This window comes from Branchiostoma floridae, chromosome 3 (genome assembly GCF_000003815.2).
Source record: "Branchiostoma floridae strain S238N-H82 chromosome 3, Bfl_VNyyK, whole genome shotgun sequence".
Taxonomy (NCBI): Eukaryota; Metazoa; Chordata; class Leptocardii; order Amphioxiformes; family Branchiostomatidae; genus Branchiostoma; species Branchiostoma floridae.
The window spans coordinates 22,053,991-22,075,013 of NC_049981.1; the positions used below are offsets into that span (position 1 = coordinate 22,053,991).

At 42.1% G+C, this 21,023-nt stretch overlaps 1 protein-coding gene across 1 annotated transcript; it reads left to right on the forward strand.

The window, feature by feature from the left end:
• The first annotated feature begins 2,031 nt into the window (after positions 1 to 2,031).
• Positions 2,032 to 19,195, forward strand: LOC118411529 (cell surface hyaluronidase-like). Its single transcript, XM_035813845.1, has 25 exons — positions 2,032 to 2,193; positions 3,516 to 3,653; positions 4,558 to 4,826; positions 5,648 to 5,931; positions 6,417 to 6,487; positions 6,614 to 6,706; positions 7,140 to 7,331; positions 7,923 to 8,092; positions 8,815 to 9,024; positions 9,491 to 9,693; positions 9,895 to 9,964; positions 10,463 to 10,591; positions 11,158 to 11,243; positions 11,527 to 11,658; positions 12,025 to 12,060; positions 12,358 to 12,510; positions 12,978 to 13,158; positions 13,639 to 13,857; positions 14,461 to 14,675; positions 15,541 to 15,720; positions 16,282 to 16,504; positions 17,181 to 17,279; positions 17,702 to 17,862; positions 18,402 to 18,511; positions 19,025 to 19,195. Exons 1-25 carry the CDS (start codon positions 2,127 to 2,129, stop codon positions 19,141 to 19,143), a joined length of 3,810 nt encoding a protein of 1,269 aa, XP_035669738.1. The 5' UTR covers positions 2,032 to 2,126; the 3' UTR covers positions 19,144 to 19,195.
• The last annotated feature ends 1,828 nt before the right edge of the window (positions 19,196 to 21,023 follow it).

Genomic DNA, 21,023 nt, shown 5'->3' on the forward strand with positions numbered 1-21,023 from the left:
TCCATTTTACTACAAAGAAATCTGTTTGGTGGAGAATTAAACTTACACTGGCGTTTTAAAATCCTTCAACGCTAACTGCACCTGTACGATTGGCTGTAAAACTTGGTAGAAATTACTATAAACTCTACTCTACTTCACTCTTGTTATTCTCTTCCACCTGCAAGCGCCAAAACGTGTGAATGCCTGATAAAATAATCTGTTAATTTTCTAATCGGTCCAACATCCGGTCCACCTAATTTTTTCAGGTCCGGTTTTTCTGGACCGGTCCAATGAGGAAAACCGGTTTTGTACCGGTACGCTGTACCGATACCCAGCCCTAGGTGTAAGGCATTGATATATTTCGTTATGTGATATCACACTTGCACGATTGACTGACGGATTGATGGGTTGTATAGCTTTGTTTGTTTGTCTGTTTGTAACCACCGCTTGGCACAACACACCATGTTTGTGCCGAACAGTACAAGCTGCATATCCGGTCAGATTTATTTCATCCACTCACACCTTGATGGACCCCCTTCTCTTTAAAATAAGTGTGTTGGGCTCAGGATGTGTAGCCTGAGTATCATCCGTATTCTACCGGGGCTCCTAAAGCTCCGGTCACAAAGCGCGTACGATTCCTTGCTATTCCTTCCGATGCGCAGGATAATCGCAGTGCGACGTAAGTCGGAAGAAAATCGGAAGCAATGGTTTAAGTATATAAAGCCGTGGTCACAAAGCGCGTAGTGGATCGTACGATGAGGTCATAAGAGCGTGCCTGCGTCAATCGCAGTGGATCATAGTAAATCGGGGAGCGTCGTATGGCGAAAAATAGAGCTGAAATGGATTTTGAACATGTTCAAAATTTCGCTATCGTCGTAAGATTTTATTTGCCCCCATAGCAGAGTTCATTACGGCAATTTTTGTCTACTGATGAGGTTATAGATTTATGATTTTTTAGCAAGTTGTGATGGTTTCAGTTTTCCCTGATACTGTCGATATTGACGAAAAGGGGAAATATATCAGTCGCAACTGCCACAGTCGCAACCAGAGAACAGCGCGCCACGCACAGGTGATGCAGACAAATTGTTTGATCGCTTCATGCACGTGAGTTTATAATTAGATCAAATCTCAGCTCTCGTCGGTCTTGGGTCAGTTTACCATAATCGTAATAACCATGGGGACAACTCGAACATAAAGGCAGGCTCTATGAGTCGGAAATATATATGATATAATTCTTATCATTTGATTTTTGTATGATGGCATCTTTTTGTTGATAGCATATCATGATCATGACGATCTTCGAAAGAGCCTGACACGTAGAGCCGGCAAGCAGACCGAGATAACCATACCAGTACTCACGCTTGATTTGAACTTTTGCTTGTAATACTCTTGTTGTCATGGTCTTTTTAAATTTATTTTTACAGTTAAAGATATTATAGGAAGGTATTAAACAGCTATGTCCACATTTTGTTGGTTAAAGAAGCACAAAAGCGGTCAGACGGCTATACAGAAGAGACACAAGTGAAAAATCGTGCGACGCTGGAAAAATTTTGAACACCATCCGATGCGTTGCGTTGGCTTGCGATGCTTACGATTTTCTTGCGATGTACTGTGCTCATCGTACGATATGCGGAATAGTCCATCGCAAGGAATCGTACGCGCTTTGTGACCGGGGCTTTACACTCGCTACCCCTAAAAATATTTTTTTAGGGAAGCGAGTGTACGGAGCCCCGGTAGAAATAGGATGGTACCCAGGCTACAGGATGTGGTCCCCACCTCCATCGCCCTATTCGTGGAATGTCCCTAACAGAAGCGTACTTTCATTTACGAAATTGGGAAATTCGTTCAAAATGCATTTCCACCAATCCAAGGGCACAACAACATCGGAACAATTTACGGCATTTGAACCCCAAGTATCTGGGTTCTCGGACAAGCACCCTATAGCCACCAATTCGCCCCTCGATGCCACGATAGCTACGGCATATCTGAGCACACACAGACCACACGCGGCACTTCCGAACAGACACGCCCCTTCCTACCGAAAAGCAAATACATACGTATGGTAGTGCTGCTGAAGATATACATATATCCTGAATAACGAACAACATCTACCAAGTGCCTCCATTGGAGAAAGGAGTGAACTTGAGATGTTAAGCTTCACCTTTACACTGGTACTGCTGGGCATTCTGTCTGGTGTCTTGTCGCAAGGTTCAGGTAAGGCACTTTCCAGAGGTACTATTTATATCAGCAATATTCTCGCTAAGGAGAGCCGTTCTTTCCAGTGTGTCTTCGGAAGTTCCTTTGGAAAAGTAGCTGTAACGTTACAACCAGTTGATGTAGTTGAAGTTGATGTTGTTCTGCATGTTCGCTGTCTATCTCGATCGGATGTATTTACTTAAGCTGTATATTCAAAATAGCTGTATAGTCCACAGGCTGTTCTAGTCCATAACACGGCAAACTACATTTTGTGATAAGTTCTTGTCAATGTAAAGGAAAGCTCAATGTAGTAGATTGTTTTAGTGTTCCACTCATAATATAAAACGAAGATCACAAAATCTTGCAGCGTGAGGGTTGAATTGCACAGCGTAGCAATCATATTGTGTACAGTAGTGTTATATAAATACGATTAACAAGCGCAAGGGATACAACTACTTACATGTTCAACAAATACAAAGTATGCCGCACTTAAAGACAAATTTGACCTATCTACAACAATCTATTTATTTCCATTCATTTAAATCCATGGGAATGATTTTGCACCAAACGGAGGACAGCTAGATTCACTAAAAATATCAACGTAAAGCCTGTCCTTGCGTTTCATGTCCAAAGAAACAGTTTCACTCATTGAAATGTTTAGAAAAGAAACTTTCTAGTACATAATAAAAAACAAATGTCCGAACTACAAAGTTCGAAAACTCTTAACACGCATATAACCACGTTTTAATGTTTCGTCTCGTAAATTGCATATCATTGTTTGGTTTCGTATTGTATTAGCTTTTAAATGTACAGATTTTGTGATTGAAAGGAAATGTGAACAAAAAGGGTTTAACGTATTTTTTTTAATTTCCCTTGGCCTAGAAGTAACAAAGATGACGTTGGTGTAAGCAAGAACATTTTTCAAGTACTGCGTGCAGTTTTTTATCAACATATTCGGGGAGGGGGATCCCAAAGGGAACAGAACCAGCTGCGGTTCCACTAAGTTACGTCTCAACTCATGTACATACTTGATTATTGAGTAAGTTCCGCTGGACGTGTTTGAACAATGGCGCAGATAACAAAGTTTCAACATTTACCTTTGCAAACATTGTGCCTGTTCGCTCGTGCAAACGTCATAAACTTTCACCCAAAGGCTATGTTGATTTGATTATATGGATGACATCCTCTGGAACAAATGATGAGCAAATGATCCATGTACAATGTATTAGAAAGTCATCGACTGCGTCATCGTTATGTAAACATTGATTTTGTACGGACGGCACAGACGACTTTCACACCTTTGTACACATTATAAATCGACCACACCTGTATGACCCTAGCATGCCCGGATGCTGACCCCACCTTGACCCCATGGAACCCTGGGCACCACCCCAACGCGCAGGTCGTTGTGGGTAGAGGGCAGAACTACCTGCTGCAGTCATCAGCCACGTTTTATTCACTGGAAGTCAAAGATGGGGGTAAGTGACGTACACTGCCTACTACTGAGTGTCTACAGTATTAGACTGACCTGCAATGACTGAATGGATAGGGATGTCCCTGTAGCTCACAGCTCCAGTGTCTCATGGTTCGATCCCGGGCAGAACATGTTGGTTGGGGGTGCTCTCCTCTTTCAGAAAGGATGTCAATAAGCCCTCTCACAGAGATCGAACGCGCGTGCGGCCGAAAAAGGAAACAAAACCCGCCTGGACAGTGCTATGCAAATGAACAATGGTCGAGACAAGGACTGTTTTTCTTTTTCGGGGACATTACCTTCGACATATTTATTACCTTAGTAGAATTCCTGTCACCGCACATGCGTTCTGTTCTCTGCAAAGGTCTTATTGGGACATGTATTCAAGGAGATGCTTCAAGAATGATTAAGTGGAAGGGCTAGCAACCTCTCCCTGTAAAATATACCCTGCTATGGAAACAGCACGGAAACTTCATGCGTCTATGTGCCACCAGTGCTACAAGGTGAACAACAATGACCGAATGGAGAGGTTTGATACAAGAATCTTCCAATGTAGAAATTTGACTATTCTCCAAGTTGAAGTTTGGTCAGCGAGCCAGTAAAAATCCCAGCCACTGCTAATTCCCGTGACCCAACCTCTGCTTGAAGAAAAGAATTTGACCACAAAGTTCAACTTTGATACTGCTACATGTACTATAACACTCATGAAAAGTGTTATAAATTTATGGCAGATCATGCCAGCATTGTAAGTGGATAAGTCTGATACAAAAATCTTCTAATTTAGGAATTTGACCACAAAGTTTAACGGCGATATCACTACATGTACTATCACACGCGTGAAAAAAAGTGTTATGAATTTAATGACAGGTGATTCCAACAGATGGTTTGTCATTCTCTACACATCTGTGCAGGAAGGGTTGTCTTTGCTGACTTGGGTAATACAGAAATAGTCCTGAGGTCCCGTGAGGTTACCGTAAGTAGCGATGGAGAGTTCCACATCGGCAGCGAGACCTGCCCGTACCAGGGGAAGGCAACGGTGTCCCTGTACGGCCGCAAGGACGACCAGAAGAACAGCAAACAGTTCCTGGTCATGGCAGGTGGGACACTGGAGATCCACGGGCAGCACAAACTGGCGTGGACACAGCTCACACAGACGGTTCCGGCAGGGGGCCTTCCTAAGGTGGGTCTTCGAATGTTAATTGTCACTAATAATGTCAATTTCATGTTGTCATTCCGCACAGACATTGATTTGCCAGCTTTTTGCACTACGCGAAATGCCAGTGTGCTTTAAAACGATCTACAACTTACTGTGTCAGACTAGATTACAATTAACATGCTGACTTTATTAAAGAAAAGGATATCGTCCTAAATATGAGACAAGATGATACAACTAAGGTGTGTTGTGTCTAACGACACTTTGGTTTTCACCTTGTTCACCTTTATCTGTGGGGTAACGCCCAGCAGAGTATTTAGGGATATCAAGTCGACGGTGTTTTCAAGCAATTATAAACCACTGTCCGTCGACCTGATATCCACAAGTACTTTGTTTAAAAAAAGTTAAGGCCAAGGTAATCTCTGTAAGGTTAACCCAGCCAATACAGCCTACCCCGCGGATAAAGGTGGACTAGCGTTATGGACATTGACTTGATAGCTTTCTGTATGGTGGGAAATGTCTGTATGTGCGCTTTAAAATGCACAACTTTGTATGTCAGACTGGATTGCATAAGATGGTATTAAAAATGCAATAAAGAAAGGTGGGGTTACTGACAGGATGTTCCTCTAACTATACTGCTGTTTGAAACCCCAATAATCCGAACCCCCCTAGGCAATTGCATTGGTTCATTGAATCGGTCTGAACTAAACCGATTCTGGCACATCCTCTTTTTGCACTATTGATAGGATGCTCATGCTGTCAATAGCAACCATGTGTTTAAGAAAAGGATTTTCTTCTCAATATGCGACATAAGATGATACAACAGTGTTTGAATTGTTGTGCGAAAGGGCGCCTTTGCTTGGGACTCTGAGATTAGTGGATCCGGAAGGGGTCGAGGAATTCACGCGAATGTCTTCGATGAAATAACGGGGGCCGTGGTGGACTGGCAAAGTTTCGACACTCACGGCAGCACCGCCGACAGCCGGAGTCTGGCGACTTTTATCGACCAAATCCCGTCTGGGAGAATTGTGACGCTGCAAACAGAAGACGAAGCAGCATCAAGACTGGAAGAAACAGCCCGAGAGCAGATCCGGGCTTTGGGAAGCGTCGAAGTGGATTCCTTATCACACAGGTACGCTATGTTTGGAAAGCAGTTGTAGAAAAAAACATGTCAGATAGAGAAGCAAGGCCATTCAGAGGTCAAGGGGAATCTTCGCAACCCAAACAAGATCATAAAAGGTCCGGACAGAAGACCAGGGGGCTTAAAACCGACATTGGCCTTTGTCTTCCCAACATAGATCTACCTTCATATTTGATATCATTATGATTCATCTAGAGGTTCATCCATTCCCGTCAAGAAGATATGCTGCTGTATATCCAGGAATGCACACACACAGACAAACACACGGACAGACATGGCAAAAACAATACCTCCTTTTTTTCATCGAGGTAGTAATACTTTGATGACTAAACTATCATAATGGCACATTTTAGGCAGAGGTTCTTTGAAAGTTTTGCTGACCACAAGTATTCGGTAACACGTACAAACACACAGACACGCCAAAAACAGCACCTCAATTTTTTACTGAAGGTAATAATACTTCAATGACGTTTCAGGCAGCCCTGGGCCTTTGTCGGTGTGAAGGGAGACCCCAGCCGTGCAGTGGAGCAGAAAATTCCCTATGTGGGTGAGTATTAATTATAGAGCATCATGTTATGCTGACAAAAGCATTTTTTCTGTTTCCCTCTGCAATTCTAGGAGTTGCGTGCAATACTGTTGTATGTGATTACATTTGCTGTGCATCCCTTTGCAGACACACAGACCACCGGCACCGCTGCCGTCACAGCCACTTTTAATGCCTTCTTTGGCTCCTTTGATATCACCGCCACAAGTGAGTGGCTAAGAGGTAAGATGAAGACGCATTACCCTGTAGTGATAGTCCTTTTTGAGCAATATACAGCCTAATATACAATAATGGAGTTTTTGCTTGTTTACCTGCAATCTGGCATATCTTATTTCCTGGATTTCTGACCTTCATCGACTTAAACTGGATCGACTTCACTTTCACTTCATCCTTATTTTCTTGTATCGATATTGATTTGCTTTTCTTCCTTCATTTTAACTTTTTTTTGCATTTGAATTAATTGTAATATGATAATCATAACTATCATGTATATTTTGATAACATCAAAATGTTATCAACTGCAGTTAAGGGGAAACCCACCTTTTAGGTTTCTGGTTCCTCCGGCATGTTTGTTCTCACCGTTTGTAATTTTTAGTTGTTTTTTTGTATTATGTGCAATTAAACAATAAATACAAAACAAACAATTATGCTACAGGTCACAATCGGTGCACGTTGAAGGTGCAGGGTGCAGGCGGTGGATACGTCATCAACCTGAAGGATGACGTGAGCTCCTGGCAGCCCGGGGACCGCATCGTGCTGGCCAGCACGGACTACAACATGGAGCAGGCAGAGGAGTTCCAGCTGCTGCTGTGCCAGGAGTGCTCCAGCCACCAGGTCAAGATCAGCGGTGAGAGTCTCCATGTGAAATGCTCACAAATGTTTTAAACCCCATTCATTAACCATCCATCCATCCATCAGTCCCGTAGCTCAGGAAGCCGTAGGGGCGGTAAGATTGTTCACAAGAGACTTCCACTTCTGGCGGTCTTCGGACAGTCTAGTCAGCTGGGCTGGCGTCTTTCCGGCCCAGTCCTTCATAAACATCGTTTTGTATATTCCCCATAACATCTTTCATGCCTATGGTCCTATTGATCACCACCAACTACGGTAGGGTGTTGAATCTTCAAGATTTAAGATTCAAAATGACTTTATTGAATTTTGCAGTGAAGCCTCCACTAAATTGCACTCAATTTACAAGTTTAGTTTAAAAGGATTTACAACTTGAAATGTTGCATATTTTGTAGCTTAAAAGTGGCAAAGTTTTTGTACAATTTGATAGGTTTAAACTGATTTAAACAGCACTAAGCACTTGCACCTAGATGTGCAAAGGCTAGTGTGACAGGTCGTTCAGTGCCTGCGAAGCAGGTGTGTTGAGGTTGTACTGGCTATACAGGTACAGATAGCATTCATGGCATCATAAACTATTTAATCGACTTCACAGGAGAAGTTCAGTACAACCACTTCGGCGAGATCTCGGATGACGTCGACTTGCGAGGAGAGGTCGGCCTGCTGACCAGGAACATCAAGTTCCAAGGGGAGATGGAGGACAGTTGCTACGGCGACAACTTCTGCCAGTTCTTTGACTACGACACCTACGGAGGACATGTTAAGGTAGTTTCTGGAACGAGAATATTAAAAAAAAACATGCGTCTACATGCAATCTCCTCTTTTAGCACATCGATAATTCAACTATTGGGACACCTCATGCACGAAGTATCCTAGCTACGTTCATGAAGGTTACGTTCATGAAGGTTAGACATCCAGGTAAACAATATTCACTTACAATTCAATCTCTACAACTGGATAAAAAATAGAGATCACTTCCAGGCCGTTCGTATTACATCCATCACTATTGTTCAGCGTCACTAGAATGAATTGGCAGAACAATTCATTACAGTTTTTCTAGTCAGCTGTACTTGCATTGAATTGTTCTGCCAGTTCGTTTTAGTGATGCTGAAGAACAGTGATGGATGTCACTCGCAACGTCCGGAAGTGAATCTCCATTTTTTTATCCACTTGTAGAGATTGAAACATATCTGAATATAGCAGTACCCTAGCTGCTTTAAACTTCAGCATGCTAAGGTAATCTGGACCAAATCTGTATTGGCTATGGGGATTAGGCAGTGGGGGGGGGGGAAGGTTTGTTTATTTTTCTTTTAAGATTAAGAATACGACCAGGTCTAGGAAAACTAGTCTTGTCCGTGGTGCTGAAAATCAAATGTGCAATGTAATGTGTAGGTACTGTTCCATGAAACTAGTTAGTAATACGACACAGGTCCAAAATACCAGATCTCTTAATCTATATGTAACTCTCCTTTGATCTAATCCAACAGATTTTGGGAGGTTTCAAAGATGTCCACCTGTCTGGCATCGAGTTCACCCGCATGGGACAACAGGTGCAGGGCGCCTACCCTGTCCATTTTCACATGGCCGGAGATGTGGACGAGGTTGGGGGCTACAGCCGCCCAACGTACGTCCGAGAGCTGTCCATTCACCACTGCTTCTCTCGCTGTGTGACCATCCATGGGTCTCACGGGCTACTGGTCAGTCATTGTAAATTTTACATTTCTGTGCTGAAAGCAGTTCATAACTTTCATAAGACATAGGACCAGGTTGTCTCCAGCTTTAAATTTTTTCCGTCCCACTCATCGTTTGGGAGTAACGTTGCATGTTGTTGATTTTCGTTGTCGTAACTGGTAATGCATGCCTACCAAAATGCATTTTCAGCAGTTTCATATTGTGAAATTCATTTTCATATTGTGAAATTGAATTTTTTGTCCGCTCAACCAACCTTGAATGGAGGGATCGACAGGTTCTGGAGACAACCCTGCACAGGATTGACAGCAAAAGTTTTGAGATCTCACACCCCTGTAAAATATGTTCCTCGTGCACCAAAAACAATATCTCTATACACAGAGTGACCAAAGACATCAGCACAGTAGGATAGAAAAAAATGTAATACAGCATAGCATTTATTTCATGGATTGCCTTCTTGGATATGTTTTGCAGGTCCAAGACACCGTTGGGTACGACACACTCGGCCACTGTTATTTTATCGAGGACGGAGCGGAGCAGCGGAACGTGCTGGACCACAACCTGGGCCTGGTGACGCGGGCGGGCACGCTCCTGCCCACCGACAGGGACGACAACATGTGCCGGTCCATGAGGGACGCGGTCTACGGGAACTACGTTCCATCGACGAGTGACTGTCGGTGAGTTTTTCCCACTCTGCTTGAGTCTGTCAATGAGAGGTGTTCAAATTGCCATTATTACATAGTATTACATGACTTTTACAAACACAACTTAAAGAAAACAAATCTGATAAAGTCTTGGATTAGGACTGTCATTAACTCCATTAACATCCCTCTTTTGTATCATAAATCAACAAGTCTTTTCTTCTGTTGCACATACAGGGCAGTATCAACGTTCTGGATAGCTCACCCTAACAACATCCTCACCAACAACGCGGCTGCAGGATCTCTGGTATGGTTCTTCTCTCCTGAGACATCATCATGACATAAGATTGTGTCTTGGTGAAAGGGAAACTTATAGCCTTTGCAGGATTTCTTCTTCCTCTTTTTCTCCAAGAAAATAAGGTCAATGACCATGATCAAATAGCTATCACCATGGTTACTGGTAGCTGGCACCATGGTCTTAGACTATATTATATTATGCAGCAAGTGACAGGACAGAGCTGGAGGAGATGGTCACCATAATAATGTGTTTGAGCTGCAGTTGCAGTTTTTAAGAGAGCACTATCCTTTGTGATGTATCACACAATTCAGCCTCAGTACAGGCTTCTCCCCCCCTCTCGTTCTCTCTCATTTATCAGGCTAGGTATAGACCACACGAAGACATAACTTCCAAATGTTGCTTTTTTTATTTTTCTTACTATTTCGAATCATTTGACATGCTATTTTCCTTCAAATCATAGACTTTTGACATGCTACAAATGATGACTACATCTGCCTACTTCTGTAGCATACTGGAATCTGGTACATCTTCCACCGTGAGCCGACCGGCCCTTCGGCGGGATCTCTTCCTCGGTATGAAGCACTGCGGACTCCTCTGGGTCGGTTCTACAACAACAGAGTACACTCCAATGGAATAGTGGGTATAAGTAGTGCTTTAACAGAGTCTTGAGCCTTAATAACAATTTCTTGACACATGCAACCACTTTTTCCATTCTATACATATAACTTCCCCTAGGTGTGTATTGAAAATGGTTTTTCCTATGTCTTAGCATCATACCTAGGTTTTTTTAGCCTTCTCAGAATGAAAGAATACACTTTTTTGCTCCCTTTCTTCCACTTGTCTTTCTGTTCAATGACCGGGACCAGATGACCGTCATTGGGGTTACTGTAGAGTAGCAGAGACATTATGGTTAGCAAGTTGCAGGACAGAGCGGGAGGGGTTGGTCACCATAGTTATGAATATGCTTGAATAAAAAAAAACAGTAGTTTGTTAGACTTGACCATGTCAAGGTAAACACTATGTATTTGCTTCAACTTAATGTTACCTGAAGTTTCAAGCTGACAATCTGTCACTTGCAAACCATTATTTTCGAATTGACAAATGATAAATGTCATCTCATTTGTAAAATTACATTTTATCTCATTAATTTCCCCTTAATACACTAAAGCTGTTCGTTCTGGCAACTTGGGATTATTTTTTAGGATGGATTCATGATAGATGATGGAGTGAAGACCACTCAACCATCTGCAAACTCACCAGAGGAATTTCTATCCAGAACCGGTGGGAGGTATTTCTCTTCTCCTTTTCAAAAGGCTTAGCATAAAAGGCAATCCATGTTGTATAAAGCTGTACAAATCTGTTGTTCTATATGTCAAAGAGCATCCATTCTGTAACAGAGCCCTGAGTTATATTGCAGCAGCTATACGTAAGAGACTACCACAACACATTAGTGTCATGCCAGCATTACAGTCTGGTGGACAAAATCAACAAATCTGAGCTTTTATCTGGCCTTGGTTGCAGTGGTGGTTCAGAAGCATCTTTATAACCAGCTGCAACCCTGTCATCTGTAGGTACAAGCCCCATCAGAACGCTGACCTCCGGCAGCCACGTGTGCCAGCGATGATCGAGGGTCTCATCGCCTTCAAGAACATGGAACAAGGGGCGTGGGTCCGCGGAGGGGACATCTGGTTTGACAAATGCGCGTACGTAGATCACGATCATACTTGCTAGCATCAAAGAAGGACTTTGAAGTAATTTTTGCTGGTCTGGGTACCATCCTCTGCAGTAACTGCAGCGGCCTAATCTTTTTGCTGGCTCAGACAGTAGTAGTAGCAGCAAAAAGATTGAGCCAATAGTTACTACGGAGGATGGTACCCAGGCTAATTTTGATCCCTTTGCCCCACAAAATATCTGTAATATGTCCAACACTGACCCACGTTTCTAAAGTTTATCTAACAGATATATCTCTGAGTGTATACAAGACAGACCATGTTTCATAATCTCTATATGCACATGCGAGCTATGTAATTAGGAACTCTGACATCTGAATCTTCTGCATTGTTTTCCAGGTTCGTCGATAATGGGAAAGGTCTCACAATGTCCAGGTACCACATCTGTGTTTTCTATCTATACATGCGTGTGACACCCATTGGCTATGTTAGTGCCTTGAAGTCTTCTGTACTAAGTCAATTATTTGCAAAATATGATTCGTCTGTGACAACATAACTTTTGAAAAATTAGCAAATTTTAATCCTTACGTCACATTACATGGAATTCAAGGCATATCTTGACTTATCAGTAATCCAATATTTCAGGACGTCTGAGATTTGCCTCGTGGTATATGATATGTCTAATCAATAGACTACGCAAAAACATAATGCGGTTTTGATATTTCGATACAGCGAAGGTACATTCCCTAACGACGAAGGTTCGAGCCAGAAGATCTGGAACAGCATCTTTATCGGGGAGAGTGAGAACGTGGGCACCGCCAGCGGGTCCAGTGTGTGGGGGATGGGAGGAGTCAAACCGGTGGAGAGGAGCCTGCCTAGGGCCACGTGAGTTATGGTCTCAAAATTACATTTTGCAACGATAGATGTGTAGACAATGAAGTACATTTTCTTTTAGAATGCCCACTATACACCGAGATGCGCAAATCTCTCGTAAATACACTACAACTAATAATGAATGTGCGTGTTTAAGCAAGGACGAAATGTTCAACTACATTATCGCGACTAACAATTACAACGCACTTGAAAAGATTTGTAAATTTGTTCACACAAGTTTCAAAAAGAGAGAAGACGCTATGTAGATTTTAGATGATATAAGATGTAACCTGTTTCACGTATACTTAAGTTTTCCAACCCAATGCATTTAGCCCATGTTGGGCAGGAATATGCAATAAAGATCATTGTCATTGTCATAAATAAATGTATTATATAATGATTGTAAAAAGTCTCAATGGCTCTTTCCTAATTCTGTACCAAGTACTGGATAAGTGATTAACTTGACTATGTAATTGTAGAGATTTCCCGATGCGAGGGCTAGAAGTCTACGACGGTCCCACCTTGGCGGAAAGCTGCACCTTCAAGAAGTACGCCGCTGCCCCGGAGTACAACCGCTGGAGCAGCGCGATCGGGTTCTTCCTGAACAACAACTGGCAAACAGCGCCGAGGAACAACCTCACAGGGATCAAGTTTGAGGATGTAAGGAAATAATGTTCATAGTTGTACAAGCGTTGCGTAAACCCTCTGCACATTGAATGGCTTTAACTGGCAAACAGCACCGAGGAACAACCTCACAGGGATCAAGTTTGAGGATGTAAGAAAATGTTCCTATTTCTTAAGAAGAGTTAACATAAACCCTTGTGGTACACTAAAATACTTAAATGAAAAATCTAGAAATAGAAACTGTACAGACTGACAACGTGGCAATGACATAGTACATGTATTGTGCCAGTGTACAGATATAACATGATGTTAATCAATTTTATTACTTTGTAAAGGCCAGTGTTGCATAGACATCAATTCATATCTGTACAAGCGTTACATAAACTCAGTCTGTACTTCATTTTATTGTGAGATCCCTAAGATCAAAATTGAACAAACCGATTATATCATATTTGCATACACAGGTACAACAGTAGGGTGCTCTGTGTAAAATGTTGCGCAATAAATGATTCTCAGGTTCAGAGCCGCGTGTTTCTCGGTGGTAGAAACCTGCCTTGGTTTCAAAGCTACAGCAAAGATGGGGACAAGACACAGATATTCCACGACGTGGACGGTAGTACCACCGGCTACCCTGACACCTATGTAGTCGGGCAGGACAACTTTGTGCTGAGGAACCCGGGCTGTGTGGGGAAGTCAGAGTGGCGAGCATACATCTGCATTGGCAAGTATGCACAGGTAGGTATTCAGAATCACACTACAATGTGGATATGGCCGTAGTACATGTACAATGAAACTCTGCACTCTGTGAATAATTTCATCAGGTTGGTACGTCACTGAATAAAGAGGCTATTTTTACACGACCACTGCTTTATTTTCACCAACGTTTCGGTGACCGTCTGTCACCTTCCTTAGGGCAATTCCGACTGGCGATTCAGAAACTCTGCATTCTCAAGAAATGGAGTTACACAAATTTCCGTTTACTTAAGTTGCTTACTTGGGACATTTTAGTCTGATCAGAAGAGAGTGTTCCATTTCACGAAAAAGGCGGAAACTGCATAGTTACGAGCCTATTTCTTGACAGTTTGTTTCTAAGATTTTAACGGTTCAGACATACTCGATGAACATCATTTGAAGTGTAAGGCATTAACCAAGTGCTATGAGCTCGTACATATGAAGTCTTAATTTACTTTTTAACCATACATAATTCATCCATCATTGATACATTGAATCATAATATTCCAATATACCAGGTGACCTTTGTTTCCTGTGATGAGTAAGGCATAAATGTACTATGTGCTTGTAAACATCACGGTTTTCCCTTTTATCTTTAATACACAGCTATTCATCCATGCGGAAGACCCAGGCAACCTGCTGATGTCGCTTGTCCGTGACGAGTATCCCGATCATCCACTCGTCATGAAGGGTACGGCTTCACCAGGCGTCAACGTTAACCAGAAGTACCAGCCTGCAGTCATGCTGGAGAAGAGCTACACTGTCCACTGGGACGGACGTGCGCCAGAACAGATCACCATCTACCCCATCAACTTTGACAGGTAACATGTTCAATGCTTTATGTTATACTTGATTCACACTTAAATGTAATATATATTATTTGATTTTCTGTAATTTTGTATGGACTACAGGAAGAATAGAATTTACACGCAATTTATAAATTCTAATGGAGATCCACTATCTAAATAAACAAACTTTATCTGCATGGGGGGTACTTGCTATGATCATCAGATATGCCATGCTCTGGCAATGCTTAATCTTAGACCTACAACACTTAACAATATTATGCAGGAAGGTCAGCTACATTGAACGGTAAAACGCATTCCTATGTCATATGCACAAGATTTGGGTAACTTTGGGGAATCTTGCTTTCAGATGAATGATTTACAAATAATGCAAGTAATGTGCTACGTAGAAGTAATGTGCCCAATTACGATTTGCGAATAATCTAAGCAGGCCGCTACTATCATTAATAGCAAATAATGAGATTATTTATGACGTTCTGTTGTGGACTCCCAAACATGGTCATACAAGCAGAGGTAGACCACGCAAAACATACATATATGTACATCAACTTTGTGAAGATACTGGCTGCTCGGCTGAAGAACTACCCAAGGCTATGGAGGATAGGGAAGGATGGAGGAAGAGAGTCATGTCCATCAGTGCAACCAGTTCGCCCGGATGATGATGAAGGATATGCCCCATGGAAAAAGACATCCAGACCCTCATGTGAACCAGAAGCACAATCCAATCAGTGTCTATTTTCAATTGACTAATCACGCATTCTCATTTGTAGGGGGAGAGCTTGTTCAAAACTCAGGAATGATTATGAAAATGGTAGAAGTGATAGTAAGGTCTGTTTCCATTCCTGTTTTATCCAAACATTACTTTGTATTCCTCCCTCAGTGGAGACTGGGTCCGGCTGGGTCTCTGCTACCCTCCACGAACCACCTTCCGCGTTAGGTACCAAATAAGGACGCGTGTGCCGAGCGCTACCGTTCACAACGAGGACATCCACTCGGTGTCAAGCTTGAACAATGTTGAGGGAGGCAATGGAAAGATGTTCTACTTTGAAGAAAGCACAGGGTAAGTCTATATTGGTTGTCTCTGGAAGATTGCCATCACTCCGTGACGTCGATTAGAGCGTTGGACTCAGAAGCAATAGGACCCGGGTTCGATAGCCACCATGCCCAGATGACTTTCCCTTATATGGTGGAGTGATGCCCACCGAGCCCCTTTGGCTTATCTGTCAAAATGCGTGCCAAAAAACACACCACGGATGTGATGCGCCAATGTGCCAATATCTACACATTGACATCTACCAGGAACCGTTAATTTTCCTTGAGACTCAGTATAACACCTAGACAAGGGTGTAGGCAGGCAGAAAAGAAAGCAAAAGCAAGTTTTGAGTTTGCGCTGAAGCAGTCATCGCGAAATATCGCCAACATAAAGCCACCAAGAATTTCTGCATTTACATCTTATCTAAAGTATTCTTTTATACCCTGTGACTCGTCTGAAAACTCAGGCACTGGTGTTTCCATTACTGCAGTCATAGTATGTGACTATAGCAAACTCAAAACCACTGCGAGCATTGTAGGACAGCATTTTCGTTGTCCAAAACATTCAAATTTTGTCTGTACTTTACAGCCTGTTGTTCCTGAAAGTTCGAGCAAACTACGATCGGGAAGGCCACAACTACTGTTCACACATGGGCTGTGAGAGGATCATCATCACGGCCACCATGAGGAGTGACGCGGTCAGCGACTGTATGGCAGCAGCTTACCCCACCTACAGCCTGACCCCGACAGAGACCGTCCCCATGCCGAGTTTCCTGAGCATGGCCAACGACTGCTCTGGCTGTGGTGCTCCGGTGAGTTTACACATTTATAATAATAACTGATTTATTGGATACAAATAGTACAAGTAGTCCAGAAAAAGCAGCTGAGGCTGAATTGTTTCAGACTTTACGAACAAGTTAATAGCATAACATCTCACGGGCTTTACATCACAAGCAATTAAAACATGACAATTATTGCGATTAAAATTCTATAGATTGGCAAGGAATTGTTAAAATCTGTTCTCAAGTTAAGTTAATAGTTTTATGATTGTGTATGTATATCGTTTGATCTTTTATGTATATATGCATATGTCTGTGTTGTATATGTATGTTTAATTGGTCAAACCGAGGAAGACTAGCCCTAAATAGGGCCATAAGTATCATGATAAAGGAATAAAGGAAGGAATCCATGCAACTGTAGCATTTTAGAAACATCAGGATGTTTAGCACCTCTATAAAATATGTGTTGATAGATTACACTTTTATTAAGCAAGCAAAACCGTCAGAATCTTTTTTCATTTTTTTTCTTTTTTAGCAGAAGTTTAATGCATTCCTCCTCGGAATAACTGACCCAACACATGTATACGATCTTGCAGCCACATGACTCCAGTAGAGGGTCAGAGGTAACTGGAAGGCCATTGTACCATTGCATGTCTGTGTACCAGGTTTTTTTGTTACCAGTTTCAGACATAGGATGTTATCTTTGCAGGAGCCCATCGTCCTTGATGACAACACAAAATTTCTGGAAGTAACCATTCAGTCCGCGGGGTGGCAGGAGTTGCAGCAAGGCCACAGATCTTATATCGAGGTGTGTACACTTCCTTATTGCATTAGGTTATGGCAGTGAATCACAGGCTGAGATGTTAGAGAGTTATACAATATGACATTAGACTTCAACAACATAGAGTGTCAGACAGGTGAAATGAAGAGCTAAATATTTTCCACTGGCCATAGTCAGTACACACTCTGCATACAGGAAGCTTCCCGGTGACATTTTACATCAGATACTCTGTACATCTGTGCAAAATGTTCTCCTTTTAGTATCTAAGCTACAAAAAGGCCTTGTCTCCAAGCAAATTGACCAGTGGCATAAGACAGTATCAAAAGCCGGCCAAACTTGGCCAGGATTTGATACCATCTTATGCCTCCAATAAATCTGCTTAGAGATTAGAAAATACCTGCCACAAACAGCTATAATTGCCAAACTTGCTACATTTTGTTTTCCCTCAGATAGACGGAGTCCGATTTGGTAACAGCTACCGAGGATTCCTTGTCATCAGCGTTGATGCCCTGACTGGTGTTGTGAGACACGAGATGACGTTTGACACCCACGGACAAACTGAAGCTGACATGGCAATGGCAAGTTTCATACGGAACGACATTGCTCCAAAGTAAGTGTCACATACCAAGTAAAAAGGTAGTAGAGGCTGCAAAAGAGCTCCAGAGAGAGCTAGAAGCAACAGACAGCTGGGATGACGGGCAAAATGAGAAGAGGGAAGTTAGATAAAGGCACCGTCACAAAGGGACCAGAAAAGAAGACTGTGAATACCAAGACAATTCACTGCCATGCCAGATACAGTGATTGCAATAGAAGACGAAACTGTCACTGTTGAGTCTTTGCCATATACATTAATAGAGCCTTAGGTAGCTGTCACCTTGTTTTGTAAGCATCCCATTTGCAGTTGTCTGTTTTGAAACGGCTCACAGTGCACAAAGGTGTGATACCTAAATTGAGTACTGAAAATAAGAAGACATATATATTAAAAATTGGCTTTAGAGCTTGAAAACCTGGTAAAACATGTATTAGACAACGACAAAACCATGAAAAAACATTAAACTACATGTTCAATGATCAATAATTGTGTATGTATGAATGGGACTACTTAATATATAGCCAATCATTACCTAAACATGTTTTGATTTTCCTCAGCTCCATCGTTCTTGTGGCCACCAGAGATGAGCCCAGTCGATATGCAGAAGAGTGCCTAGCTGCACTGAAGGAGATCGGAGCTCAGGAGCCTGTAAAGACAGGCAATAGAGGTATGCTGTACCCGCCTTCTCATGTCCACCCTTCAGATCTGTAAATGTCAATTTACATCAGGGATACGAGCCTGCAATCCAGTCTTGTAAGCTGCAGTCTGCTTCAAACGGGATAGCAAATATTGGAAGCGGGCCAACAAGATATGTCAATGAAGATTAGACAAAGGTGTCAATTCATAGCTAGGATATAAAACAAGATCTCCCCAGTATCACTGACGAAAGACACCGTATGTTTGAGTAACTGCTTTATGGCTAAAAGCTAACAAGACTCGATTCTGAGCTACTTTGATGCTACAGCTATATCCTCAACCCTTCCATGTGTGTTGATGTTATTCTCTGTGAACAGTTGGTCAGTGGATAACAAAGTTTGGGACAGCAATCTGCTAGCAGCGGCACCTACGCTGCAGCGTGTAACAGAAGTCAGAATTGTCGTTGATCTTGAATGAATCACTTGGTTGCATACAAACTTGAAGTACTTTGTAATCCATCATGTTATTCTGTCCCGTGTATTAGGCAATTTTGCCATGGTTGGCTTTAAGGGCACGGTGTGGCCCAGCTGGATCCAGCAAGTCAACCTGCCGTCCGGTCAGGGTCCGGCACAGATCTACACCAAGATCCCGCTCATGGCCTGAGTGGGGGAAGGGAGTCTGTCTGATTCATCAATAAAGAGTTGATGGATGTGAAGCTGTCTGACATTCCTTGGTCTCATCATTACGATTGCACTACCTGTGTAATAGTTGGTTTATGTTGTATTTCGTTAGACCCCTATGTTGAGTTGGTAGAGTCTGACCACCGACTCATACAAGTCAGCCATGTAGGAAGTAAACTCCTCAAGCATGTTGCATTTATTACCCCTCCGAGATGCTCCCTTTAGCGGTCTTACTACTGAACTGACATTATTTGATCAATTGATGCTTTGATTGTTCGGTCTGTTATCTTCACAATATGACAAAAGTCAATGTAGACACAATTGTATTTATGTTAATGTTGAAAACAAGTCTAAGATTTTCTATAGTTTGAAAGATATATATCATCCTCTAAAAATACTAATATGAACAGGTTGGCATAAGTGATACAGCTGCATTTTACTGCTTGTCCCATTTAATTTAACAACATTTTTCGAACAAAGATATGGCGAAGGACATTGTTCATTTGAAATCAGGATTTAAAAGTACACACCAATGTCATATCAATTAGGGCCATGAATGGTGTATGATACATTTATGTCATGCCTGGGCCGCGATAACGTTCGATACAGGTGTTCCGGACCGTGTGATATTTTTCTGTATCACACGGGTTCTAAGTTGTATCACACGGGCTCCATTCGAATAAATCAAACTATTTCGAGCGGGACGAGTGCGGCGCCGTCGAAAATTCGAATACCTGATTCGGACGTTGGAACGTTACTGCTGTAACACTTTTTGTTCGAGGGCACCAAATTTGTTCAACTTCTGGCGCATTTTGCATCAAAACATGGGTTTTCTCAGGTGGGTATGACATAAGTCCCAGCCCTCCCTCGGGTCGGATCACCCTCCAGCCTTCGGACGATCTGACCTGCGGTCGGGCTGATACCTCAGGTAATACAGAGTACACCGTGTTGTATTCTATATGTTAAGAGTGGAACAAATCAAGAGATTGGCCTCATGAAGCAGATAAACTTACTATATGCTATGTCATCCCATAAAACTCCGTCACACACAGCTGGAGTTGTTCACACAACCTTTCCACTATCAACAGTTTACATTGCTCTTGAAGGCTATAATAAACTATAATGTAAATTGTTGATAGTCGAAAGATTGTGTGAACAACTCCGTTAAAGTATACCCTATATCTACACCCTCCCCCATCCTTGAATTCACAATAATTGTCTATACTTGAATTGTAAGTGAAATATTAGACGTTTCTATTTTGATTTGATTAACATTACCTAAGTCCAAGCTTGAACTCTGCGTGGGTAGAAAACGCTACCAAAAACAAATTAACCTTCTTGGCAAAGCTAAAAAGTCTAACAGCATGAAACTGAGTACATGTTGCAAAAATGAATATGTCATTAGGCCATATGTGACAGAGGATATCTAGAAAAATTTTAGATATCAATATTATTAACCCTTTTTAAATAAGTTTATCTGGTTTTCATCTCTATTTCCTTGTAGGCATATCTTATATCTTATCTGGAAATTTCTGTAAAGTATATAATGTTAAAAATCTTGGGTATTTCTTTGCAAAAGTGCATGCATTCAGTCATCGTACTTTATTAATAAGCTAATTCAAATCTTGGCCTTTGGAGCTTCTCCGCCTCTGCATCGGCAGCATTATTCCTGTTGCAACTGCAGCGCCTCCTACAGCTGATCCCAGTACTGCAACCACCAGTTCCCACGTCTCATGTTGCGCAGGCTCATATGGTAAATGTACAACCAAAAGCTCTCAATACCTATAGCATTCTGGTTCATTAATGCATGTTTACCTGTGTGAAGGTAAAACAAAGTCCTTCCCACGCCTGATGGCGCATCGG

Bases quoted from the DNA above. Each gene is read 5' to 3' on its own strand.
- LOC118411529 (XM_035813845.1), top strand. From the start codon at position 2,127: ATGTTAAGCTTCACCTTTACACTGGTACTGCTGGGCATTCTGTCTGGT. The intron at 12,061-12,357 runs GTACCACATCTG...ATTTCGATACAG, and splicing joins AAAGGTCTCACAATGTCCAG to CGAAGGTACATTCCCTAACG. The intron at 17,280-17,701 runs GTGTGTACACTT...GTTTTCCCTCAG, and splicing joins GCCACAGATCTTATATCGAG to ATAGACGGAGTCCGATTTGG.